The sequence below is a fragment of the Vidua chalybeata genome, chromosome 8 (genome assembly GCF_026979565.1).
Source record: "Vidua chalybeata isolate OUT-0048 chromosome 8, bVidCha1 merged haplotype, whole genome shotgun sequence".
Lineage (NCBI taxonomy): Eukaryota > Metazoa > Chordata > Aves > Passeriformes > Viduidae > Vidua > Vidua chalybeata.
Window position 1 is genome coordinate 21,167,479 of NC_071537.1, and position 27,906 is coordinate 21,195,384.

Consider the following 27,906-nt stretch of genomic DNA (forward strand, 5'->3'; position numbering starts at 1 on the left):
GCCCATGTGAGCCTGATGAGCTTCAACAAGGCTCAATGCAGGCAGGGTCCTGTGCCTGGCTCAGGGCAGCCCTTGCTCTTAATCAGGCTGGGGTATGAAGGGCTGAGAGCAGCCCTGCCAGGGGTGACTTGGGCTCATGAGCAAATAGCAAGCTGACCATGAGCCAGCCAAGGCGGGCACACAGCCCACACAGCATCCTGGGCTGCCTCAAAAGCAGCATGGCCAGCAGGTCAAGGGAAGGGATTTTGCCCCTGTGAGACCTCACCTGGAGTGCTGCATCCAGTTTTGGGGTCCTCAGCACAGGAGAAACACACACCTGTTGGAAGGGGTCAGGAGGAGAGCCCCATCCTTCAGTGCATTCATGGTGAGGTTGGATGGGGCTCTGAACAACCTGATCCAGGTAAAGATACTTTACTTATTACAGGGGGCTTGAACTAGTTGACCTCTAGAGGTTTTTCTCTAACCTAAGCTAGTCTATGATTTCACAGTCCATAATGTCTTTCTGTACTTCATAAAGAGAGATTAATTTTTTTTTGCAGGCCTAAAGGTAGGAAGGTAAGTTCCTTCATTGCAACCTTCTTGGGAGTGGAGGAAAGTTCTTTAACACACATCTCCTGTGACAAAATGCTGTCTTTTTAGAAATACTGTTCAGCAAAAGAGCTGGTAGAATTCTGTGCAACGTGACAGCTGACCATAAGCTTCTTAATAAAAGCATGAAGAGTTACACAGGGTGTCACCAAACATGTCTTGTTAGTATTGTAGTGGCAGGGTACACACAGACAGGGGAAGTCAAAATAACTTTTTTTCAGAGGAAAACACAGGGTTGTCTTATTTGTGTCAAATATTTGTATTTTTCCTTTCAGTCCATTAATTGTTGTTCTGCTGTGAAATTAGCCTTTTAAGTGCTTTTGGAACACTGGTTTTTGAAATGACTTATGCAGTACTATCCCCTTGTAGCTTTGCTGTAACTTGTGATTTTCTTTCTTTTGCTAGGTTGGTGCCCCTGTGCCTTGCCTTGCCCTCCCCAGTTCTTTGCATATGCTAATTCTCCCCCCCCCAAAAAGGTGACCCTCTGAGATGGTGCCTGTGGAGTGAAGAGATGGACTGAATTGTCATAGGCTGTGGGATGAGTTATTTTTAGCTGCTGGCATTTCAGGCTGGAACACTTCATTCTGTCGTGCTTGTTAATGAGTCATCTGGAGAAAATGGGCTTGCTTTCAGAGAGGGTCTGTAGCAAATAATAATAGGCTAATCTCTGCAGGAGATACTCTGTCAAGTAACTAAAACTTCAACTAGAAAATGTGCTGAAATGGAGACTAATCTCCCTGTAAGAATAAGCATGCACTCACTATTATTATTGTTGTATTATCATGTATATGAAAATCTCAAAAACTGGAAAACTTAGGAAGAGCCTGGTAATGGTATAATAGTGAAACATTTTTTGAGGAAGAAGGTTAATTGAAAACAGTCATGTTTTAGAAATAGGAAAATATGGTTGCTTCCTAATTGAGAACTATACTGGATTGAGAACTATACTGGATCATACACTTTCTAAAATTTGAATGTGTTCCCTAGTTCTAAAGGAAGCTCCTGAAAAGATTCCTAAGTAGAGGAGCACTGTAAAAAGCTTGTGCCTTTGAGAGAACTCCAAATTAATTAACATTATGTATTATTCTTAAGGATTAACCAGCATCTTTGCTTTTCTCCCTACTGAAGACTACTTTTTTTTTCTTTTACTTTTCTGTGTGCAATTTGTAGTCTCTCCTTCAATGTCTTCCTTCAAGGTTTGAAGGTTTTGTGTTGATATAGCATGGGAAGCTTTGTTTTGGAGATGACAATATCAACACTCAAGTAAAAAACTTAATGTAAGAGCTGTTGATCTGCTTGCTTTGTTTTTGTGTTATTAAGATTCCAGACTTCAGTAGTGCAGATGATTCATTTATTCAAAAAAGCGTAAATATTTAGGGCAAACTGTTGAAAGACAGGATAAAAAAGACTCCCAAACCCTATTCTATAAGGGAATGTTTTAAAGAATCGGTTGAGTATCAAGTCTTTTGTCACCTTTGGTACTTCTAATGCTACCTACCATCCGTACACTTGTCTTATTTTGCTTGCACATCTTCCTCCTGTAAAGTGGATTACACATCTCAAGACTCCTTTCTTTTTTGGTGGCAAAGGATATTTCCTTTAGAGCTAATAATTTTTACTCTCCATGGATTATTTAGCTGTTTGGATTTCCCCTTGATTTATAAATGGAGTACTGAGATAAAAAAATAATACTTTCTCTTAACTTATTGAGATAAATATTTTTGCATCATTAGCAGGTGTTGACCCTTCAATGTATATTGTTTTAACTCCTCAGATTGCTGTGGTCACTCTACAAAATGGTTTAAACCAATCCAGTATAGTGATTCTGATATTACCAGTGTCTGCTTCTCCTAATTAACTCACAATGCTTGGACTGTGTTAGGCAAGATAAATTATTTGATAATTTAGAAATTTGGCAAATATCTACACTGTGGACAGGAGTGTTTGGGTTAAAACAGTTGAGAAACCTATAAATAAGCTTGTGTGAGTATCAGAGTCAGTTTAACTGCAAGAGCATGCAAGTTTTTTCCTACTATGAGTAGATGACTGTCTTAATGTATATTGAAGACATATCTGTACTGAGAAACAGGGAGGATAAAGAGAACTAAACATGAAATATCTCTTGGTATTTACTGATGGTTGTGCTCCAAGCAGGGTTTTCTGCACTCGTTATTTGTTCATGAGGAAAACTATTACAGTTCACTGCATGTTAATAGGAGCTTAGAGTGAATGCATACTGTCTTCTTGGTCTACTTATATCTCCTGATCTATTTTTAATGTTTTCCTGGTTTAAATGTGCCAACTGTCTACCAATTTAAAGAATTTAAAATAGCACAAGGGTTGAAGAGAAAGAAATGTTTTAGCAGTGTAGTTGCATTGACATGAACCATTTATATTATTGTAACGCAAAAAAAAATTGGCTTAGGTTGTGGTTAACAACTGTCACCATTATGTTGGATTTTGTGTTAATAGAGATTATTATTAGATTAAATGTTTCTTGATCTGAGTGAGGTATGGGAACAATTATTTTATAATTTGGTTTTGAAGCAGCTCTGCAAAACTTTCTAACGTCTTACTGGCTCTAAATCCGAACCCAAACTTTGCACCTAACACATTTTTTACAATTTTTATCTATTTACAGATTAAAGTACAAACTGTAAAATTTCTATAGTAAAACATTTCTGTCTACCACGTTTTTTGTCAGTTCACTACAATTTAATATGATTTATACTACAGCTTTAGATAATCCAAATTGTAGCAAAGATATGGTCTAAGATCTCTTGATGACTAAATACTCTTAATATTAAAATATCCTTGGCAAATACTTTATTAAGTGAAACAAATTTTCACTTTGATGTGAGCTGGAGTGAGTTGATGCTTGTGAAACAGCAGTTTCAATTAGCATTCACTAAAGGTTTATTGACAGTTAACACCTGGTCTCTACTGTGCCAAGTGGGAAGCATCTATTGCAGTCTCTTATATTTGTTGCATAATTAGGATTATGATCTCTAATTTGCTTTTAATTTTGTAAATCTAGTCTTACTTTCAACACTAGTTAGTGTTACTTTTGTTCCTGCATTTTTATTGTAGATCAAAGATACTGATGATAAAAGGATTAAGTTCACTACTTTGTAATATGATAAACAATTTGCCCTTTCACTGTTTTTAGTTGGCAAGTAAATTTAGACATGAAAAATTTACTGGTACGTCTCATAAAGCACATATTCTTCCCATGCTACATCTGAGAAGCAAACAGAAAATGACATATTTTTTTTGAAGTAGTATTCTTGCACACAGTGCCAGATGTATACTGGGAACATCAGGAGCAAGTGTAAATGTAATGGTGCTGAGAAATAAAAAAGGAAAGGACCGTGTTCCTTAGTGCTCCAGAGCAGACTTGGGTGCATTTAAGGATGAAGAAGGTAAATGTTACATTCTTTTCCCTGCCTGCAATGCCTTTTGATCCTTATTGGCATAAGGGCAGAGAGCTGTTTCTGCCTACCGTGTTTTGCAACAAACACTATGGTGACAATCCCAAGATGCATCCAGAAAATGTTTGAGTCTTGGCTGTTGTTTTGGAAGATCTTCCTTCAAAAAGATAGTGGGAGGGAAGCATGCAGTTGTAGTGAATTACTGAACTGATAGAATTTCTTTATTAATAGTATTCTTGATTACTGCCCTTATATGAAACTTCTTAAAATATTTTGAATAGAAATTTAATAGAGGGAGGGATGTTATAGTAATTATATATTATACACAAACTTTAAGGATTGAAAAGTTGCTCTGTGTACTTATAGTGTATGTATTTGTAGTGTTTAGAGACAGAATCAGAAACATGATCTTTTAAGGTATAGGGTGGTGGGTTGTGGGGTTTGTTTTCATTTTCCTACACCATTGTAGAATATCAACAGAAAAACGTGCCTTGTGGCTGATACTTCTGCGTGTAATCATATATATTTTTGAGATAATGTGGAGGAAGATATCCAGATAATCTGGAATAAGGGGGGGGCTTTTCAAGAACACTTGCATAAATTTGCTTCTGCTGGAAAAAAAAAAACTTTGAGAAATTTCTTTAAATCATGATCTTAAGAGCTGATGTTTTAACCTTACATTTGAATGACTGTTACTTCTTCCATCTTGTTTCAATATGCCTAAATGCAAACACATGTGGGAAATGTTCTTTTGGCTTTTATCAAACTGACATTTAAGTGCATTTTTTCAACCTCACTAACATTTGTGGTAAAATATTTCAAAGCTATGAATCTTGCAATTTGCCTATGCATTTTTTTCTTTTTTCATATAATAACATTTGGTACTCATAATCCTAACCTGGTTGGAATTACTGGCTTTTTTCATTTGGTGTTTGTTTGGATGAGGTGATTAGGAAAATACTTCATGTGAAATTCTAGTTTGCAGCAGTAAATGCTTCCATGAAGAGTCACCGTTCTGTGAACTTCAGTAAATAAAGGAGAAAAATATGATGATCTGCTCTATTCAATTGTGGCAGTCCTATTCCTAACAAATTTAGCTTTCTGTTGTGTTATATGTCTATGGTGCTAACCTGTCTGCAATACTTCCTTCTTAGCATGCTTCGTTCTTTCCCTTTGCTCCCCTACCCCTTCCCAAGCTCTTTAATTCTGTGCCAAGCTAATAAGAAGAACTAGCTCTGCATAAAGTCAGTCATTGCCAAGCAGCTGTTATGAAGTTTTCTCATGTACCTCTGTGATTGTGCCTCATTTCAAAAGGGGATTTTGCTATTTCAGATTCAATTTTAAGTAAGAGCAACCAATTATATCTGTATCTCAAGGAGTAGGGATGAAAGTGTTCATATATGTAACTATCCTTTCTAGGGTTTGAACTTTGAACACTGAGTTGTACAATTTAAGTAGAGAAATTAGGTACACTATTTAGAGTTAAAAAATAGGAATTGTGCTTTTTCTTCTACTCACAGAATTAGTTCTAAAATATTCTACCTTCTACTTCTGTTTAAAAATAATACTCTCTGATTTAATTATCGTGTTTGAATTTCAAGACTAGACCTTTTTCTTAAATGCAAATTAGATTTTTCTTAGGATGAGATTATGAGGGCTTCAGCTTGCCTGTGAACACTGACCAGGGAAGGTTGTCTTTCAACAACATGTGCCCCATCTGCCTGGCGGTGTGGCTGCCTGCATTGTTCTGGCACTGGCCCAGGCTGTGATGAAACTGAGAATGTGACAGATGACAGGCTTGTCCAGATGTACGCAGAGCTACTTCTGCCATGCCCTGCAAAACAATCAGGATGCAGGTTTGGCATTTTTTCCTTGTTTGTGGTGGTTTATTCCTTGAGGGTTTTCTTAAAAATTAAAATAATATTTGGTGTTGTTCTTGTAGTTTGATTGAGCATTTAGTATTATTAAAACAGGTTGTAAAATACGATTCTCACTCTCTTATTACATACTTTCTTCTTTAATTTATGGAGTGATTTCATAGGCAATTGGACATAGGTTACTTAATTTGAAGATTTAAGTAGATCTAAAAAAATGCAATTAAAAGGATCAAACATCTAACTGTCAGCATATTAGTCTGGCTCTCCTCACAGCTGAACATTTAAAGCTATTGCCATGTCTTAATATGACTGGTTCTTGCCAGTAAAAACAAATATCTGGCAAAGGTGTCAGAATCAGCATTAATTATGATTTTAAATTAAAATCTAATTAAAATTCATCCAATACCTTAAAACATACAAAATCCTTGTCTACATCCCTCTCTTAGAGGTATCAGCAATGGCTGCATCCCCAGCCCCAACATAACCTTTAAAGAAAAGGAGTTATAGACTTATGTGCAGCTTGCAACCTTTTATTGATTATTTAAGAGGTTTCCATCTTAGTGGTTTTGAAGATTTTTATAACACCAAACAAAATATACAATCCACTGAAAATACTTTATTATTGTTATATGAAATAACCAGATTTTTGTCTTACATTCAGGCTGTCATTATCTGGTTACCTGGCATTCAAAAGGGCAAAAATTACTTTCCTCTCTAGCTGCTTTTGGCAGGTGATTTTTTTATGTGTAGCTCCTGCTGATGTGTGCTATTGAGTACATCTTAGGTAATAAGCAGATATATCAAAAGATATCCAGGGCAACATACCCTGCTGAAAAACAAGAGATTGCTTTTCTCTATTTCTTGCAGATAAGTAGCTTCTGACATATGCATCAGGATTGTTTTTTTTTTTTTTCTGGTGCACTCTCAATGTAAGACTGGTATTCTGTGGCTATTTTACTCTTCAAAAAAGGTTTTTTGTAGTTTAATATAAATTTTGTCATAAAACTTAACAGGATTACTTGAATTGCTTTAATTTTCCACAGCGTAGCTCCACTGCCTTATGTTGCCTGCTTTTGGTTGTAGGGACTGTTTTATGTGCTTATTTTTCTTGTCAGTTTGATTTTGGAACCATGGTGAGCCATACATGAGTGTTTCTGTTGCTGTGTAACAAGAAGACAGTCCCAGCTCCAAACCCCTCAGAATTTGTGTATAAAGCAAGTTACTAGAAACGGGTATTGATCCACGAGAGGATTGCCAGTTATTAGGCTGGAGAGTAGCCTCGGGAAATCACACAGCCTTGCTGATGACTTTTTTATGACATTATGGTGAAAGATAGTTTGAAGGAAGATTTAAAGTAGTTTTGCTAATAGTCATAGAAAATTCTAGTAACTGGACATTGGATGATATCATGGGTTATTGAGAGAAAAGCTATTTTTGTTGACAGCTTTGTGCCTGGAGGCTGTTGTAAATGTGAATGTACCGAATGAAGGATAGTATGTTCAGTCCCTAACACTGCAGGGCCTTGGAGATGTAGAGAAGTGACTTCTGCTTGCGTTGACTGAGAAGGGGCTGTGAGAGAGCTGGGGTGAGAGGCAAGAGCTGGTCAGAGGGGGAGCTGACACAGATGATCTTTGCAGGTGTCTGAAGGGATTAGGTATTACAGTGAATACATTTTTCTCTACAGTACAGTAAATCATGCTTTTTTAAGAGTTGCTCTGAGAAGGAGTAGTGTAAGGTTTACACATAGTTTAGTAAGAGCACACAGAGAAAGTGACTAGTGATGCTCGGGTTATGAATGGTCTGAGAGTCAAACAGGGTGGTGAAATTGTCAGCAGTGATATTTACTGGGGGAAATTCTAACAGCTGTCTCCAGTTTGAGGTAATGGTATGGCATATGTAAGAAAAGTCTGTGCCTTCTAAAAATCAGCCTCCACCTCCTGTAAAGTAAGGAGGTGTATTTTGTTAAAAAAAAAGGGCAGATTATATTCTCATTCTTGTTTGTATTCTTTTGTGTAATGGCTTCTTCTACTACCACCTTATAATTTTTTTTAATAGCCATTAATTCTGTCAAAAGTGAGCCTAGTGAACAGCCTCACCTTTCAGTATCAAGTTCAATTAGGAGTACATTCTCTTTAGAAGAAGGGAAAAAAAAGCAACTGACAGAAGTGTTACTGCCTTTACTGTAACTGAGCAAAACATTGACATATCCTCTTTGGCCAGTGCTAGAGGTGATCAGCAGTACCACAGCTGAAAATGTACGCTGCTGCAAATGCAAACTTATTTTTGTTAAAATATACTTTAATGTGGTGGACAAATTCATGGTACTAAAAATAGAGGCCCCTTTATATGGTGCCGATTGTGGGATTTATTATTCTGTTATTTAAGGTAATGGTATGTTGCGAGGTCAGGAGAAGGGTCATGGTTCTGAGATACAGAACAGCCTTAGAAACACTCAGAAAAACCAGCAACATGAAGCAAAAATTATATTCTGTTGTGCTCATAAGGTTCTAATTTTCTTGAATTATCCTAAGTGTGATAACCGCTTAGTTCTGCGGGACACACAGCAGCTCTGTTCAGCATTCCCAAGCCGTGGAGCAGTTTCTGCAGTTGCACTTCACTCCTTCCAGGGGAGGGTTTTCTAAAGCAAGCTCCGTGTTTCTGAGGCATGCTGGAATGAGTCTTCTCTTTGCAGGTCAGGCAGGCAGCACACAGCGACACAGTGTGTGTTCCCACGCTGCCTGTGCCATCTGCTGACATTCGGAAAAATGTCCATCTGACTGTTCATCTTGAGATAAAAAACTATGAGCATTCTGAATTTTGAGGTCATTCTTGATGCAATTCAGGCTCTTGTGGATTAAACCAACAGAATTTATATTGTCCTTCTGACGTGTCATGGAAAATGACCAGCAAAATTTACTTTAGTTGCAGCTGTATGAACTCATTATATTTTATATAACAGATATTTAGCGATGTTAAATTTGCCATCTTAATTTGAAGAAAAGGAGTTACATGTTTTTATATTCAATCTGAAGTAGTGTAACCACCATTTGTCTTACTGTATTAAGTAATTGTCAAGTAATTTGTTCAGATTATTTATTAGATTGCATAGCTGTCACCTTGAAATTTTTATAATACAGATGGTATTTTATGGCAATTTCCAATTTTTTCCTCCAAATTCAGTTAGTGCATATTTTAGTCTTCATTTGAACTACAAGATTATTATTTAAAGACATACTTACCTAGACATAGAGCTGCTTCTATAGGTGCTTAACTGAAATATACTGTGTTTACAAGGTTTAACATGCCATTAAGAAATGTGGACATGGAAACTTCTTGAATTTTCTTTAGGTAAAAGAATTAAAATATCAACTTGCATTCTTACAGATATACAGGAATACAAAAATAACAATGTGACTTGCACAGTACATACTCAAATCGAGTAAAAGGCAAAATGTCAATTAAATTAAAGAAAAAATATTGCCAAAATACTTAATTGGTTCATAATGGTTCGTCTTTGCTTGAAAAGCAATTGTTAAGAGACCTGTTGGGTTTTGTTATTTTTTTCCCACTTTCAGCTACTTGCTATCATTTAAGGTTTCAATTGCTTGACTTAGAATTGGTGGATAATTAGTAGTGTGGATAACTGTGAAAAGCATATGTAGTAATTTAGTTCTTGATTCTTTCTAATTGTCTGCCCATTGGTAGTTCGCTAGGGGTAAGTTCATTATTCAAACACTTTAAATGGAAAGTACTGTAAAAAGAAAAATGCTCTTATTGATAAGATGGTATTGAAAATAACAAACCTTTTAAACAAACAAGTCACTATTTGACAAATCTGTCGCCAAAGCTGTTGTTTATGTAATGTAAGAAGATTGGAGTTGTGAGGAGAGAAAGGGTAGGGTTGGTAGGTAGCATTCCACTTGCACTGTGATTGAAATAAAGACGTGCCACTCCTTAAAACGATGCTAAAGGTAAATACAATCAAATATATTGGAATACATCTAACTGGGCAAGCTTTGTTTGTTGAAGTTAATAGGCATTAAAGGCAAATACATGCTATTAAAATTAGGGTAATGGAGGTAATTTTGAACCTCATCTCCGCAAACAAAGTTTACAGTAAACATTTTGACTGGCCTGCAGGAGTACTTCTGAGTCTGACATCTTCTGAAGTTCCTAATTGTGCTGTTTAATCCACTCATTTTCTAGTGTGCTTGGAATTTAAAGGCATGATGCAGTATTTGTGCATAGCCTCCCTGTAGACTCCATTACTTCCTCATTCCAGTTCCCTTTTCTAGAGCCTGTGGCCAGAGAGGAGGCTGTTCTTGAGTGGTTGTATCCTCTGATCAGAGCTGTAACACATATCCTACAATGAACAGTGCCTTACAGTCTCTGGGTCTTAACCAGAAAGTGTGATCTGAAATATGAGGGTAGATACTTCTCTTAAAAGTTCAAACATTTGTTTTAGTATTCAAACCTAATGTACTATTGAATGTTGACAGAGAATTCTATATTTTCATAGTAGTATGGCTTGAAGGGTTTGAAAGTTCACCTGGAGACACCTTTTCTGTTATCAAATTTTCTCACATACTGCTGGATTTGTTCATCAAAGTTCTTCACCTGTCAAAATGTACTATTTCATATGAAATCTCAAAATATAGCACTATTGTTTGGGTTAAGTTTATTTTGAATTAGACACCAGATCTGCTCAATCTTTTCTCTTAAGCTAGAAACAGAATATAAAATTTAATGAGGTGGAATAAGTATCTGAAAATCTTAATTTATGTAATTTTTCTTCAAGCATATATTTTACCAATCTAACAGTTCAGTTCTAACAGCTGGCAGTTGAGCTTATGCTCCAGATAATTTTTCCCCCTGGTTGTATGCTCCACTCACAACTTTTAGGTGAAGAGTTCAATTTGATGTCACACTTTGTATTGTGATTTGGACAGATGCTTAAAGGAATGTTTCCTGCTTGCATTATGTGTAACAGTTGATGTGTGTGAATTTCTTGTTTTCAAGCAATGTGATGTCATGTACTTCTAATCTTCATGACTTGTTTTGGAAAAAAAATTGCAAAGTTTAACTTTTTTCTCTACTTTTTCTTAACAGATTTGAAGAACTTGTGAAAAAGTTCAAAGTAGAATATCATGCTGGTGGTTCCACTCAAAATTCCATTAAAGTGGCCCAGGTTTGTTCTTGCTTAGCAAAGAATTATTGATAATTTCAAGTGCTGTATTTGAATCTGCTCTGTGTTGTCTGTTTCATCATGAATGCTGCAGGGTGGCTACTTGTGAATCTGTTGTTCAGCCTATGCTGGTAGTGGTGTGTGTGACTTGTTTTGTAGTTGTGCTCTCTGGTCTTCTCACAGGTGTTTTGCAAAGGTTATAGCTACACCTCCAGTGTACCAAGAGTGAAAAGCTTTTGTCAAAGATGTGTACTGCAAGGAGAAGAGGTGAGGCCAAGGTCTCTGGGTGCAGTCAGGAATCTTACACTGAGAAAAGTCACAGTGACAGTTGTTAAACAGTGAAGTTGAGTCTCTGTGCTTGAAGATTTTCATAATGTACCAGGATGAGTCCTTTGGTCAGGCAAATCTAAATTTGAGGCTGTCTCTGCTTTGACTGATGTGTTGGACTGGAGAACTGCAGAGGTCCTGTCTAGCCTGCATTGTTCTGTGATTTTTATCACATTTATCCTGTAAGAACTTCAAAGTTTGTCCATAAAAGACTGAAACATAAAACTTTCTTTTATACAGTGGGAATGTTTCTGGCTATGAGTATGATGAACAACAGTAATGATGAATTTAGTTTCAGGTATATTACGTTTTCTATAACTAAAGTATGCTTTTCGTCACAACACTTTCAAGCATATACCTGTCTGCATGTTTTTATATTATGAGGGATGTAAAAATTCTATTAAAAAATACACAAATGGCACTTTGGATCTTCTTGCTAATGATCCTGGCATATTAACTTTGAGGCTCCCTATATCGTTAAAACTGACTGCCAGATAGCATTAAATGCACATTTGGAAGAAATAAAGTTATATTACAATAAGGTTTTAAAAAGACAATTTAAAAAAAAATTTTAAATGTCTTGATTTAAAAAAAAATATTGCATATGTTTTAATGTATATAGTATTCTGAAATGGCTGTGTTTTTAAAAGATAGTCAGCTTTCTGAGCTTTTTTTTTAACCATGGGATCAAGACAAGTTTTTGCTTCTGATACTTTTGCAAAATATCTTGATCAATGGAGCTCAAGTTACTGGAATAATTTTCTATCAGATGTCACTATTGCTTGACCTATGGCGATGGTGTAAAGGTGGTGCCTTTTCATGACAGCTGATTAGAGGTGAACCTTTTGGAGGGAGTTCTGGAACTCTTTATTAGTTGAGAGATGTGAAATTCTGCTTCTGTTGCTGCATTTAGTCTGGGGAGGTTTAGAAGCGAATGTATGTGACAGACTCTGAGTTTCTAAACTTTTGAAGTGTTCAAAGAGCCCAGGATTTCAATTCCATCTCTCCTTGAAGTGACTTCTGTGGCATTAGCTAATTTATTAGTAAACTGTGTTTCATTCTTTAGCTGTCATTAATCTATCAGTCCAGGAATTGTTCAATAATTATACTCTGAAGTACACAGAACCCATATAGAGTCAAGAAAATAGATGACATTTAAATCAGTGAAATGTAGGTATTTCTGTGTTAATGTGCCTTTCTTACACTGATTAGGTTTTGTCAGTGAACTTTTCCTTTATCTTGGCTCAGAGCTGGGAGCCTCATTCAGCTCCAGTTGCCATCTGGAATTGTATTTGTCTCCAGAAGGTTTGTCATCTCCTAGTTTCTGTTTTAAATACGATTGAAACTTAAACAGTTGTGCATGAATAACATCACATCACTAAAAGACTTTTAAAAAGAGAGCTGGAAGAGTGAGAGAGAGGGGAAGAAAGTAAATTCTGAAAATCTTGAAAGAAGATTTTTTTCTGTAAGCCTTAGCAGAAGGAAAAAAAAAAAACAAGGATAGGAAAAAAGTTGAAATGTAAACCAAAAATTAAATTAGAAATTCTGGAAGAGTTTTTGCAGCAATAATCATTGGCTTATTGGAGAGAAAGAGTGTGTTGTTAACCTTAGAGAGAGCCAACTTAAATATATATTTGTTGAAAGTAATGTGAGACAGAAACACTATTTTAGGAAGCTTATCTGGTGACTGAGAAGTAAAGGATCAATAAATAAGTTCAGAATGCCACACTTAGAGTGAATGTGAATTCTCTGTGAGAAGATGCAGGGAAGAAATGCTAAGAATACAGCTCTTACCAATTTCTTAACATTATGCAAAAAGCTTGAAAAAGTGTGCTATAAAATGAGAGATAACACCTAAAAGGGTTTGCTCCAACTGTTTAATAGTCAGAAATAATAACATATTAAAGAAAGGCATTCTTGGAAACCCGACTACAATGAAATGCAACTGAGTAGAATAGTTGGAAATGAACAAATGGGCCCTGAAGTCTGACAAATTGCTTTTTTTAAAGTTGAGTTGTGAGTGGAAAGAGTATATTACTAAGGAGTGTAATAGGAAAAGTGAAAAAAAATTAAATTTAAAAAAAAGGAAGAACTTAGGAAGCAGCTCAAAGTGCTGGAATTGTTTGTTTCAGACAGATAGACCCTCTTTAAAGGTCAGAAAAGCAACACTATGTTGAAACAAAAATACCCAAAGGCAATGGGTGGAGAAACTTTAGAGTATATAACGTGTTTAAAAAGGGAAAATGAACCTGTCAGATGCTTGCTTACATCTGGTGATCATCTATCTGCTCATGATGTATGAGCACATCATCATCTGTTACATGTGCTCATATATTTTGGATATTTCCTTTGTACCTGCAAAGGTAGTATCATCTACTCGAGAAATGCTCTCTCTCTGATTCTGAGCAGAGAAAGCCAATTTCTTGAAGAAAAAAAGTCTTAGAAATACTGTATTTGTCATGTGTGAAAAAATTGAGATGGTAATCACAGAAAGAGCCAATAGGAAGAAGTTTTAAATTACGAAGAAAACTGGGAAGAAAATGAAGCTTAAATCATGGGGTTTGAAACTAAAATTTAAAGCAGCATAAACTATAAAGGAAGTGAAGATTTTAGAAGTTTACAAAGAATTAACCAGAATTGCAGTTAAGCTGTGAAGAACAGAGTTAGATTTTATTTTTTTTTCTAGCATGTTAACGGAAAAGAAAGACGTGAAGTGCAGCCTTGAAGGAGGAATTTGGCTGGTAAGGTATGAAAGGGAATCTCTGTATTTTTTCAGTGTTGTCTTGCAGCAGAGCAGGAGAGTGTGTGGCACTCTGCAGGACTGAGCAGTAGTTGGAGGGCACCGTGAAAATCAGAAGGCCGAAGGTTGGCCCTGTTGAGTGCCCAAAGCAGACATTATGTGGACAGGGTATCTCAGCAGGGTCAGAAAAAGAGGAAAGTCTGGATATATGAGGGACAATTGAAAAGTTTCTTTTTTGTAGAAATGCTTCTAATGTACAATGTGGAAGACGTATTTCCACAAAATGAAATGTGGAAGCAGGGTTATATCATACATTAGAGGGAAAGCTCTGTAAAAGGAAAGGAAAGAGCAAAGGAAAAATTCTTCTATTGCTAAACATTGAGAGGATGGAAGATAAGTGACAAAGGGGCAGAAACTCAGAAATACCACACTCTTCAAAAGTGTGTTATATAAGCGTTTTTAGAAGTATAATAATATTTCTTAAAAATATCTGAAAATGGTGAAAGGGAGTACCAAGAACAATGTAAAAGTATTGAAGAGCAGTGCTAAAGCTGTTTATGGTTAAGTTTTCTGGAATATTAAAGTTGTTTGAACTGATCCTGGAAAGAGTTAGGGAATCATTATTATCATGGCTTGACTCATGACATGAAAGGGGGCAGGGGTGGAAGTGACTGATATATTCTAGAAATGACAGTTGCAGGCATAAAAATGGAAAAGATAAAATAAATGAGACAACAGTTTAGTCATTCCTTAATGAGATTAAATTAACAGCAAATTATGCTTTGGAAATACTAATTCATATTAGGAGAGTAATGGAGACAAAGAAGTGAAAAAAGTGGAGACAATGTGAGAGAAATGACAAAACTGAGAGAAAAGTAAGTAAGTAATATGGAAAGAGAAAAACAGTGTAAAAATCCCAATGTTGCTCTGATTCTGTATTCCCTCACTGTCCCGTTCTTGTTTCTCCTTACCAATCTGCTTTCCTTGTCATTTCTAATCCTTCTTGCATGTCAATTTGTTCACCTGCAAAATAAAGATGGCTCACTACGACAGATTGAGTACTTGTAAGGCCTTAAAGACAAGTCTTATTGAAGCATCTTCTTGTTTGAGACTTTAGTACTCAGCAGCAAAATAGGGACAGAATGTAAAGAACGAGAAGAGGGTAAAAGGAATAACAAAGGGCTTTCCTGACTGCAATACAGAAAACAGATGGAATCCTGATAATCAGTAAAAATGCAGGTAATGTGCTTTTAAAGGTGCTATATTGCAATTAGACACAGTTGTTGGGTTGGTTTTTCTTTCCTTAACCCACCAATAAGACATGTTGATAACTTTGCTGGATCAAGTTTCAATTGATCAGTCATCAGTCACTAAACATTGCTTGATAATAATTTAGAAAATGAGGACTAGAGAGGATGACTGAATTGCAGTCCTTTAGTTTCTGGAATAGAAACCGAAGTTTAACTTTCCTGTTTGCTTGGCACTAGAATTATCCTTTTATACAAACTTTTAGTTTTGCTGTATGTTTGAAGTTGTGAAGCATGCTTAAGAACAAGAAATGTAGGGGTATCAAATTGAAACTGCAGTGTGCTTCTCTGACCTTTACTTGTCTCATTAAATTTTGGCTTTATATCTAATATGATATGTGACATCTTGCTTTAATCTGAGCTCTTGCAATCTCTCCAGATGATTGGATCCATTATATTAAATCTATAAAATATGCATACATGTAACTGCATGCAGTTCATAAATAATGTATTGTTTTAGGGTTCTGCCAACAAACTAAATTCAGATTCATACAGACAGTGTTTTACTACTACTCAGCTTCCTTCTGTAATTTTAGTTAAGCCTGTGCCCATCTAACAACAGACATTGATCTGGAAAGTAAAAAAAAAGAAAAAAAAAAAAAAAATAGGGCTCATGACTTTAAAGTATGTAAAGCAAACAGCTTACACATGCAGAGGGGGCAAGTATTGCTGACCAGGCTGTATTTGCATGATTTTTATCAGCATTTCTTTTGCTTTTGGAGTGCTGAGGTTAGAACTGCAAGAAATAGTCTTTGAAGTTTTATCTTTCTAACACAAGTGCTGGATTTCAAGTTCAACTTGATAGAATTTTATAGCTTGGATTTTAAACTACACGACCTTGGTAACAAACAGCACATTTTCATTCTTGTTTTTCTGGAAGTACTTACAAGGAATGGCACAATATTCATCCTCAGAATGGGTGCTCCTGGTTTTTGTCCTATTTCTTAATAGCTTATTTTTATTCTAGCAATTCTAGTATTGCTGTGAATCTAACTTAGCAGCTAGAGAATCCCATATTCTATTGTTTATTAATCCTTGGTAGAATTCTGAAATTCTCATTACACAAGTTTTATTACTGTTGATGCAATGTGAGCTTAGAAGAATGTAGCTTGACGCATTTCAACTTGAATTGGTAGGACTGGCAGGTAAAGGGAAAATGTAAAATTGAATTTTTGGGAAGCTTTCATAAAGAGAACTCTTGGGAATTCACAATAATGTTTGTATAATCACACCTGAGAAAATCATCATAACTCCCTCTTTCTTTCCGCATTACTTCTTGCCATCTAATTGTAACATTTCAGTTTTGGAGCTGTACAACATTTTTGGGAAAAGCATGCATCCTGTCATTAGATACTTTAAAGAAGTTTGGCTTTAAGCTAGAGTACGTCTTTATTAAGAGTAAATAAAGTGTTGATTGGAATGACTTTTAAATGAGGGATAACATTAAAAGAGAATAATATGCTAAATTATGTTGAACTTTTGAATGCACATCAGGGAAGTATGGTACTTTTCTGAATATCAGCCTCTATTTCAAGTGGTTGTAAATTAATCCAAATTTTCATTCTTCCATTATGATTAACTTGTTCTGTTAATCTAAAAGGATTGTGTGTTTTAGCATTCTAATGAACTCATAAGTATGAGAATTTAGCTTTGAAAAATGAACAGATTCATGCTTGTTTGTAAAAAGTGGTATGCTCTAAAGAGAGCATACTCTTAGAAGTATTTTAAATTTTTACTGCTTGTTATGTGTGTAATTAGCCAAACCTTGGATTTATATTAAGCACGTCTGTCTACTGGGTCACTTCATGCTTAATCCAAAAATAATATGTAAAATTAAAAAATTATCTATGAAGAATACTTGCAGGCACAGAGCTGCATTCTGTAAACAATATGAGCTGTAATCTTGTGAACATCTAAGTAGCTTCACTGCAACTGATTCCATGGTTTTAAAGTGAAGTTGATACCTATTTGCCAAGAAGTACCCTTGACTAAGCAGTACTTACTGAATATAATCTACAAGATCCATAACACAGGGATCCATCAGTCCTTTAGTGGTTTCCTCCTCACTCTGCTGTCATTCTGTATAAATGAACATATAACTAATGAATTTAATCTTTTCCTGACTTGTGAGAATTTCTGGATTACTTCTCTGCAGTAGATTAGACTGAGGCATAGCAGGAGGCAAGATTTGGCTCAGGAACAGACTTCAAAATGTATGGAACATGCATAACTGGAATGGAGATAATGGAAAGGCTATCAGAGGGATCACCCTAAGCACACTCTCAATTTTTTCATCTTGACACAACTTTGCAGGAGCTATCATTTTTTTATGAAATCAATCATGCCATCGACTAGAAATGTTCTGCTTAATCGTGTGCTTAAAATCACTTACGCAATGAATAGCTTTCTCCAAAAACTGTTTCTGGACCATCACTCCAAGAAAGTGCAAGTGAGTCCCCTAAACAATTTTTTCCTCCTACTTAGTGAAACAAAGAACATTTAGCTCTGTATCTTTCTAACCAAAAGGAAATAGGTCATTTTTTTTGCTCAGAGAGGTAGGTTTTTTGCTTTCTGAACCATTTGGACCAGAATGTTAAATTCCTCAGAGTTAGTTTTGGCCATACGCTTGATATTCCTTAAACAGCTTAATTCCTTAAGCAGCTCTGCTCATATGGGCTTAGTGGCCCCATCAAACATGTGTTTCCAATATTTTCAGTGTTTTAATCCAGCTTTTAAGAAAATGCACAAAAAGGGTTGCTAAACAATTTTCTGTTTGGTACGGTTTAATAAACTTAGGGGTAATAGCCTTACCCTCTCTTCAAAAAAATCCCAAGATGTGTGCTTCTTTCTATGCCAGGTCTCACATGTTTCTGCCTTGCTGGGGTAGCATTCTCAGTGTGGTCTTCGGTCAGCACCATGTGCTGTCCTGCAAGTGCACATACCTGCTTCTCAAACCTGTTCCATGTAAAAGAAGATAAACCAGACAAAGAGCTGGGACTTACAAGCTAATTCTTTCTTATTTATACCTTACTAAAATTTATATTCTACTAGTCAGTTAAGTGGATCTCTTAAACAGATGTCCTCAATGTTCTGTGTGATCAGTCCTAATCAACGAGATGTGTGTGTGCTGAAGGAGTAGCAAACCATGCCTCAGAGCTAACAAAACCAGTCATTTAAGTTTGTCTCTCTGGAAATACAGCAGTGGCTATTCCCACTATGGCAGAAATGATGTCCTGTTGATAGTGTCACAGCAGACAGTACCACATGCCAATGACTTCAGTTTCCTGAGCTACTTATTCTCTCAAGCACATTCTGTCATTCATGTGTGTTTCCAAATCAGTCTGTGTCGAACATCACAGTGATGTGTTCCTGCTTGTTACAGAGCAGACAGCCTTTCCTCATCAGAATTAAAACATGCAGCTTGGGAAACTGGTGTAATGCCTAAACTGATCAGTACAGATGTCAGAGAAATTTTGTAACATTTGAGAGTTGCCTAGATTTTTTTTGGAACATCTTAGAGAAAATTGCCAGACCTTTTACTCAGCTGTAGCTAGGATGATTTTCAAAGCCTTATTCAGAGGTATGTGGACAGTTCAAAAAAAAAAGCAACAAAACCTTTTTATCCTAATGACAATTTGCAAAAATGTAAGCAAATTTCCTCCCAGATCACAAAGCTGGGGACTTGTCAAGCTTTCTTTGTGCTCGTGAAGGGAGCCCATCCATTGTTTATGTGGTTATGGATCAGATGATGCAAGATGCAGTAGTGCACTGGAAGACCTGACTTTTTGAGGCTGCTGATAGTGAGGCTTTTTTCTGTACGCTGGAAAGTAGCTGTGTACAGCTCTGTGTATATTTGTAGACTTGGGAATATAATTTCAGCCAATATCAGGGTGGTTGGAAAATGAAGGTTCAAAGCGCCTGTGGCAGTTTTTCAGATTATGCAATGCCAGGTCCCTGAATCTGTCCTTCTGAAAATGAGAGAGTTCCAGTTACACCATTGTCAGTTTGACAACAGACTTTGTTATGAGACAGATGGTAACTGTTAAACATTGCAAGACAAATGTCTCCTTTTGTGCATTGCTTTGGTATGGAATTGAGTGGTTCACTGCTGGTCCCATGGACTTGTCTGTCTGATGTACAAGAACCATATTCACATGTTTTTTCAGGTCTTGCTCCTGGCCAGCAACATCAGTAGCATTGTAGGAAGATGATCTTCAAAGTGATTTTGGATCTGGCATATTTTAGAAAAACAGAAAAGGAGTTGTACCATCACATTCCTGCTAAATCCATTCAGACAGAACCTTGAAACTCTCTCTTCTTCAGTGTGTTTGAGTGAGCTTCAGCATACATATGCAGCCTCTGTTCATCCATCCAAAATTGTAATTTATTTAAATGGTTAGAAACTGTTTCTGTATTCTGGAGTAATCAGATATCAGTCACCCACATGGAATCAAAAGGCGCTATATAAATGGTAGCAGTTGGTTCTTTCTGGGTATGCAATTCAGCTGCCTCTGCTGCTTGACTCAGCTTACATGCCTCTTTAACTATGATAACATCATGTTTTGAAGCTGTAAAAACTTTTTCAGATTTTTCAAAAGCAACGAAGGAATTTAGACTCTGTCTCTAAGCTATAGTCCACCTGAATGCTGAATGAGGGAACTCAAACTTCATTGGTTTTTGATTCTGTTTTTCCCTGAGGCAACGCTACCTTTAACTTTTAAGATGTGCTATATATGAGTGATATTAATTAGCACATTCCCTAATTTATACTTATCCTGAAAATTAAGCTGTTTCTAGGCAATGCAGTAATTAGTGCAGGCTGGAATTTCTCCTTTTAAGCAATAATCTGAAAGTATCAGTAACCCACAGTAAGGGTACCTGTTTCCAAAGATGCCATGATGTGAACCCCCCAATGTTTTGTGTGCAGAATGACAGTGGGACTTTGTCAGAACATTTTGCCCCATAAAACTTTCCATGCAGCAGAGGAAAGTTTGTCAAGATGGCTTGACTGACATTTATTTGACTTGCTCCCACTGGTTGACACTGGAAGGAGAATGAGTGCTTGATTTGGCAATCTCAGAAGAGAGGGTAAATCCCTGTGCTTCACTGATATTAATTTGGTGTGCCACTCAAGCCTTGGGAGCTCGGGAGCTGTTTTATCCTTAGCAGCTCAATAAGTTGCATAACTACATCTTTAGCAATTAATTAATGTTAAGTGATGTGATACAGTGGGGAGTTAATTGCCCTGGAAATCTGAAATGCCAAGTTAGAGAGGTTTCTTGCACATCTCTGGAATGCTTCCTGTTGGAAGTATACTTCTTTCCCCCCCTCCTTAATACAAATATTGACAATCTTGCTGTTAGCTAAGAACTCCATGCACCTTTTATAATATACTATTCCTGGAAATTCTTCCCTCAGAAAGCTTAAATATATTGGTGTAAGTTCCTTACATATTTTTTAGATGTATCCACAGGTTTGTTGCCTGAAACCATTGTTTTCTCTCCTTCAATGATTTGTGCTCAGTCCAAGAGGATGTATATCTGATTTTCTACTTTTGATTACTGCTAACTTACATTGTAGGCCTGTAATAAATTAGTATACCTTTCTCTTTCTTATGCATATGATGGAGATAGTAGTGGTTTTTTAGAATAGAAATTTAATACAGGAATTTACTTAAACTTTTTAGCAGTGCACAGAGGTAAGGACTGATTGGTCAGGAGGTACAGTAATGCTTTTTTTAGGATCCTGAGCATGATTTAAAAGGGACAAATTGTCAATCACATCAGCAGACTGTGATTCAGTGGCTTTTGCAGTGACTAGCATTATGTGCTGCTTTCTTCAAATAAATGAATTCCCAATAGAGAGGTCTAATCCTAGGACTACTCCATTAACAGTTCACTTACACCCTGATCCATAAGAGTAGGCCTGTAGGTTATCTTGTTATTGGTACATATGTCTAATAATAAAATAAAAGAAGCCCAAAAAACAAACAACACATTCCCCCCCCTGCAAAAAAAGCCTTTTCTAAAATTTGATCTCATTGATATGCATTGAGTTTCACAGTTTTATTTTTCTTGCTGCAAAATAATATTTGGATGGATTAGGCCTGTTATAATCTCAACTGTAGCAGAAAATGTACCAGAGTATTTACCTCATATTACTGGAGTTCCATTCAAAATGGTCACAAGACCTGAAGGGTAAAAATATGGCTGTTGTATAATGTGAATTTTTTAAAGCACAAAAAAATATGCAGCAGCTCCACTTAGTTTTTTGCTGTATTGTACCCATAAAGTACTGAAAGCTGGCAGTTACTCACTTCAAGTGCTGTGCTTGTGTTCTGCTTTTAACTGAGGGTTTTTTTTCACTTTTGAGTGAGGAAGAGTCCTTTATGTGTAATAGCTACATTCTTCATCCTTTGCCTTGCTATGCAAGATCCTGTTCCTAAGGATCTATCTTTCACTCTTCCTCCATCCTCACAGGACTAACTGAACAATGTCTGAAGTATTTAACTTGTTTGCTTCTACATAGTTTTATTTTGTCTATTTTTCTTATGAGAAGAATACTCTGATTTACTATGGCATCTTTAGGAGTTAGATGCAGACTTTGTGGAGTTGAATGATATTTACTTATAGAAGACATACTTTATATTACATACACATCAGTATGAGCAGATTGAAGTTTAGAGATCCTACTGAAGTGAAATGACTACACCCAATTATACTGAGTTTCTTCATGACATTACAGTCTGGCAAATAAACTAATTCAATAAAATTATTTACTCTTGTTCTGCCAATGGTAGCACTAATGTGTTGACACTTACTTGTAAACCCTAAGAATGCATCTTTATTTTATTGTCTTTGTAGTGGTATAAGTGAGCTGGAAGATCAATTAAGTTGATTAGCTTGTTTTTTAAAAATACAGCCTGAAATCAGTGATCTCATATTCTTAGTTTGTAAATAAAGTAAATGGGTTTTGGTTTTTAAAACCAGTTTTTGAGAACTCACTGGAACTCTTAAGATGAGCTAAAATTTTCTGCCTTTCTCATGCATCTTTTGTGGAATAAATTCTCATGACTATAGATTAATTCCATAGTTTACAGTAGATTATTATTAAATAAAAAAGGAAACTTTTTGACATTAATATTTAACATTGTTAGTATTCATTGTTCATGTTTTTAAAAAAGATTGTGTACCAACAGAGACTCCAGTGGGTGTGATGGATGAAAAGAGCTGACTTTTGTGTGGCTTCAGCAGTTCTTGTCTGTGATCACAAAATGGGTCAGCTTATTCTGTAACAGCTGCTGAATTGCTGCAACCTGCAGGCTGGAATACTGGGAGAACATAGGTGCTGGTTTATTTTCATTTACCAGGCTGTCACCTGGGGTAGCTCAGTAGATACGTCATGAGACAGTGAATTGTTCCTGCAGTGAGGGCAAGGGTTCCTGGCAAAGAGATTGGTAGGCTGCTGCTTAAACACCACTAAACTCTCCCATGGAAATCTGTTCCTTCTCGTAAGTCAGAGCTGGTCACCTGGCTGAGAACCCAGGAAACCAGCTCTTCTTCCCTAGGGGATGCACATTACAGGAACTCATCTGGATCTTTCACGGGGGTCCAGCTATGTCTGCATGGGCCCCTGCACTGTTGTGAGAGGGAATTTGATCTCAGGTTATTGCATCCTTTATTTATGAATATTCCTAAAGATAGTTGTGAGGTAGTCCAAGATTTAGCATTAGTGTAATTGTACTAAGTGATCCCCAATTTAATTTTGGTAATGGTTAGCACGTGTGAAATGCAGATACCTTGATAACATGGTAACATGCATTGCCTTTTAAAATTGCTGTGAGAAGTTGCTAACTACTGCTACTTAGAACAATCTGCCCTACTCCCATCTTATAAATGATGGTAACACATGATTAAGTCTTCAGGGATTGCCTATTTAAGTCACTGTAAATATTTTTCAACTATTACTTTCAAAACTTTATTAAATGAAAATTGTATCATTAATTGCATTTTTTAAACAATTATATGCTTTACATTAAAAGTTTTGGTTTTCTTCCAAAGAAATTATTCTCAAATAATTAGTCTCAAATAAGCATTTGTCTGCCTATTTAGTTAGGTTTTTTATTACAAGCTGGTCCATGGCCCTCTAAACTGGGAACTTATCAAATTTTGCCATCACTATTGATGAAGATATATCTACTTTTAAAATTCTTTGCAGTAATTCTGTAAGAAACTGCAAGCCTTGTTTTCCACTAAGCATGTTCTAGGATCCAGAGATCTAGAATGAGCTGAGACTGTTGGGTCACAAATAAGAGCAAGTTGGCAGGAATCAAAGGAAAATTTTCTCTTTCTGCTACCCTATTTCTGGTATGGTTGGATAATGGCTTTGGGTATGACACATATAATTTTTTCAGAAGAACTAACATGATTTAAAAAACTGTAGCAGTGACAGTTTTTAAATTTACATACATAATGTAAATTTGAGCTTTATGCTGGGAATGCTGCTGTGAAGTAGACTAAGTGTGATTTTCTGTGACAATCTAACTGTGTTAGAATTGTAGACTAGATGACTCAAAGCTGCCCTGCTAAAAATAAAGCAGGTTTCTGTTTTAAAATCTGAGCTGTACACACAAATTCAGAATATATATGCAAATAGAAAAAAAAAAGCAGGCTTCTGTCCATGAGATATTTTTTGTGATATTTTATTTAACTCTTATATATAGTTAAAGAAGTTCGAAGTTACTGAGAATTAAGATACTTATAAGAATAAGTAACTGTGACCTGGTCATCAGAAGGTACATTTCCAAGAGACCCCTGTGTCAATAGCCTAATATTTTTCTTGCAAATAAAAGAAGCTCAGTGGAGCAATTAGTGAGGCAGCACAAGCTTGACATCCAGGTTTGCTTCTGTTAAGTATTGTGGCCAAGTTAAATTTTAGAATCAATTTAAAGATTAATAATTAAATTCCAAAGCAACTTCCCGCACAAAATGGAGAATGGCATGGCATACTTTATTACCCATGTTTAGGTATAGTAGTTGAGCGTGTTCCAAGTCAAGCAAGCAATAACATGTGTAGGATGATTGGTTTTTAATTGCAACATGATGGAGTGAATTGGCATTTTGGGTTCTCTGTTTTTCTTTTACTCTTGTAATTTTTCCTGTCCATTCTTTGAGACATATTGATAAACTATTTTGTTAGTCATATCAAGATGAGTTTTAATTATTCTTTCTTCTTTTCTAGAATGTTTAGAAGGAGGGGAAGAATTTGACCATTATCTGACCTGGGTTCTTGTCAGATTTTTCTTATTTAATTAGCATTTTGAAAAGTGTCTATTTTTTAAAATGCTTTTAGACAGCTGAAAGCAGGCTTTTGCCTATTAAAATATAAATCTGTTCCATCAAAGACACAAAAAAGACATAATTTTTATTTCTAACTCATACTCTGAACTACTCTCTGACCACTGACATTGAAGTTCTCTTTTATAATGTGACTGCTTAATAAGAAGTGACTTCTTCCACTTTCCATGATCTCTTTTCTATGCCTTCTTTTTTTTTTGTTGTGAGCATGCAAACACCAAATATTCCCAGTTCCAAAGCTATAATTTAAAATTATGTGGGTGAGGCAGCTAAAATATAAAAGTTTTAAAATAAATCCCACCCTGTTCTGTTCTTTTTATGACTTTTTTGATGGTTTTGCTTTGTAGTCTAGGGGCTTGAAATGGCTTTTGACACTAGACAAATTCTGTGCAATTTCCTCTTCACCCTGAGATCTCTGCAAGTGTTTGCTTTGGATTTGTTCTCTAATACAAGCTCACTGTACCTCTTAGGAGTCTGTAATCTTCCCTTGTTTTGATTTGAAGAAGGGAGCATTCCTTTTTCCAAGGGAGCCACTCCAGGTTATTGTCAGGACAGTAGAAATACCTCCCCTCTTAAAACAGTGCAACCCAGACTGCAGTGGCAAGATGTCTTTACTAGAAAGTTTTCTTTTTAGAAAGTTTTTCTGCTTAGGGAGGAGCTGGTGGCTCTTTGTTAGTACAGAATTTGTCAGATGCTGCTTATTCTGTCAACAAGCAGCAGTCTCCACTGTCCTTATGGAAAGAGTACCTATAAACATTCCAAACTGTTCCTTTTTTGCTTTGGTTTTGGGAGTGTTGTTGCTAGACATAGGATCCAGCCTGTACTATAGAGTTATGTTTGAAGTGTAGATATTTGCATCTCTTTCAAGGAGAGTGCTTTTTTCTTTTGCCTTTTTATTTTTTTGTAGTAGTAATATATGTAGTATACAAGTATGAAATATAATTTAGATGTAAGGGAAGATTAAAAAGAAAAGCACTTGATGCTTCTGTATCTTTCTCATTGAATGATAACTTTTCATTTCTTAGGAATCAGTTTTAGAAGCAGATTGAATTAAAAAAAATTCCCATTCCAAAAAATGCCCATCTTGTGCCATTCTTATGAAGCTGTTCTACTCGGCCCTTTCATTAGTTTGGCTTTGGATGTGGGTAATCATTCATTTTAACAGAGCTAATATGAGGGTTGTAATCAGAGGTGTAATAAAAGAAGAGGTGGAAACAGCTTTTCCACAGTCATATTCATTATTTGTTTGTCTCACAGCTCAGGGATCCAAATGCTGTTGGTACTGTCAGTAGCAGTAAGTTTGGTAATTCCATATTATGGGAAGTGACATCTTTGTTGCATGAGCTGTCTTGTATGGAGTCTTTCAGACTTCTGTTGTCTTCTTCATGGTAGTTTGAATTCACATGAAACCCCAGGAGGTTATAGAATATTGCCAGTATGCAGACATGAAATAATTGTATATTTCCTTTAAATCAGTGCAGGGAGTGTCAAAGGCTTCTGAAAGATCTGAACATAAATGAAAATCAATATATTTGGACTGAACTTAGTGTAGAACTGATACCAATGGAAAGATGAAACCTTTGCTAGAAGTTAGTGCTTCAAATGTCACACTTTGTTAAAAATTATGTACAACTTAAGATCTTCAGTCTAGAACAGAGCTTTTAAAATTTGCTTTTTATTGACTACAAGTCTGTGCTTTTACTGTGACACATACAGATCTTACATTTGAGACTTGCATGGTTGTTATTCTAACTAAAAATCATATACCTGGTCCAGAACACAGCAACTTAAGGTTCAACTGAAAGTTTCAGTTCTAAGCTGCAGTTTTGCACACTATTACATACTGAAACTGGCTACAGAGCATGGTGCTAAATATCAAAGCTCACTGCTCTGCCCTCTCCCATGATGGCTGTACTCCACAGAAACAGAGGAGCTGTTAAAAATTACAACTGGAAATAATAATGAAATTTAGAGACAGAAGGAAGTAATTTATAGGTATGAACTCCAATGTGTGCATCCCAAGAGAAGCACTCATAGAGCACTCAAATAAGGCAAGTCAGTGTAAAGCAATATATTTTATGAGAATTTTATATAATTTTGGAATATTGTCTAGACTTTTTTCTGATGATCAGCCTCCATAAATTTTCTTTCAAGGGAAATTTGTGACCTCAGATCTTCTGAACCACCTGTAAGATTTCAGTAGTAACTGAAATCCAGGTAGCTATTCACTAGCTATTTATGATAACAACCATTTTTATTTAATGCTTTCTCCAGATTAAAATAACTACAGATGCAAGAAAAAAGCAAGATAAACATAGTGAAGTGTCCAGACAAGATTGAAAGGCAGCTAAGGGGAAAACAAGGACTTTTGGGTTTGGGTTGTTTGAGGTTTTTTTTGTCTTTTGGTTTTTGTTGTTGTACCTTTAGAAATATTTAGCTCTGTGGTTGGGCTAGAAGGTAAAAGTATTTGTTCCTGGGGAAGTGGATCATCACTTGGTAGAATGGTGTCAGGCAGTTTTATTTCACCTACTTTCTCTTTGACCTTTTAGAGTCTCATTCTATACCTGTCTCTCAGTATATTAAGTTGCATGTGCACCCATCAATTTCTCATGAAGGGAAGTACTGGATGAGAAAAGTCAGCTTTGTCTGTAGAAATAGCCTTTCTTTCAAACACTTCCAATAACAACCTAGAAATAAAAAGATTTACAATTGGGATTGATCCACAATAATGTAAAATTTCTCAAAAATGTGCCTGGGCTCAGCTTTCTCCTTACTGAAGTTATCTGTGGTACTAGAGCAGAGTTATTTAATCATAGTAGTAGCTTAACTTGCATCTACTCATATGTTTAGGTTTTTTGGATAATGAAACAAAACAAATAGATGTCTTTGTTCTAATATGTTGCTTTCCTCACTTTCAAGACTGTTGATGTTTCTATAATAGGAAATAAAATATCCTGCAAGCACAGGTAGCAGCTTTTCAGTGTGTACCAACTTGCTGTCTTCAGTGCAGTGTGTCTGTCTAGGTATTGTAACAATTTCATATCTCTGATTGATCTTCTTCATGGCATGTGGTGCATTACCTAGACACCATGCAG

At 36.0% G+C, this 27,906-nt stretch overlaps 1 protein-coding gene across 2 annotated transcripts in view; it reads left to right on the forward strand.

Annotated features, from left to right (window-relative positions):
- Positions 1 to 27,906, forward strand: part of ADK (adenosine kinase) — a 271,565-nt gene that overhangs the window by 60,809 nt on the left and 182,850 nt on the right. For both annotated transcript variants that reach the window (XM_053949546.1, XM_053949547.1), the window contains exon 4: positions 11,006 to 11,084. In XM_053949546.1, the coding sequence (XP_053805521.1) occupies positions 11,006 to 11,084 (79 nt within the window). The remainder of the gene's footprint in view (positions 1 to 11,005; positions 11,085 to 27,906) is intronic.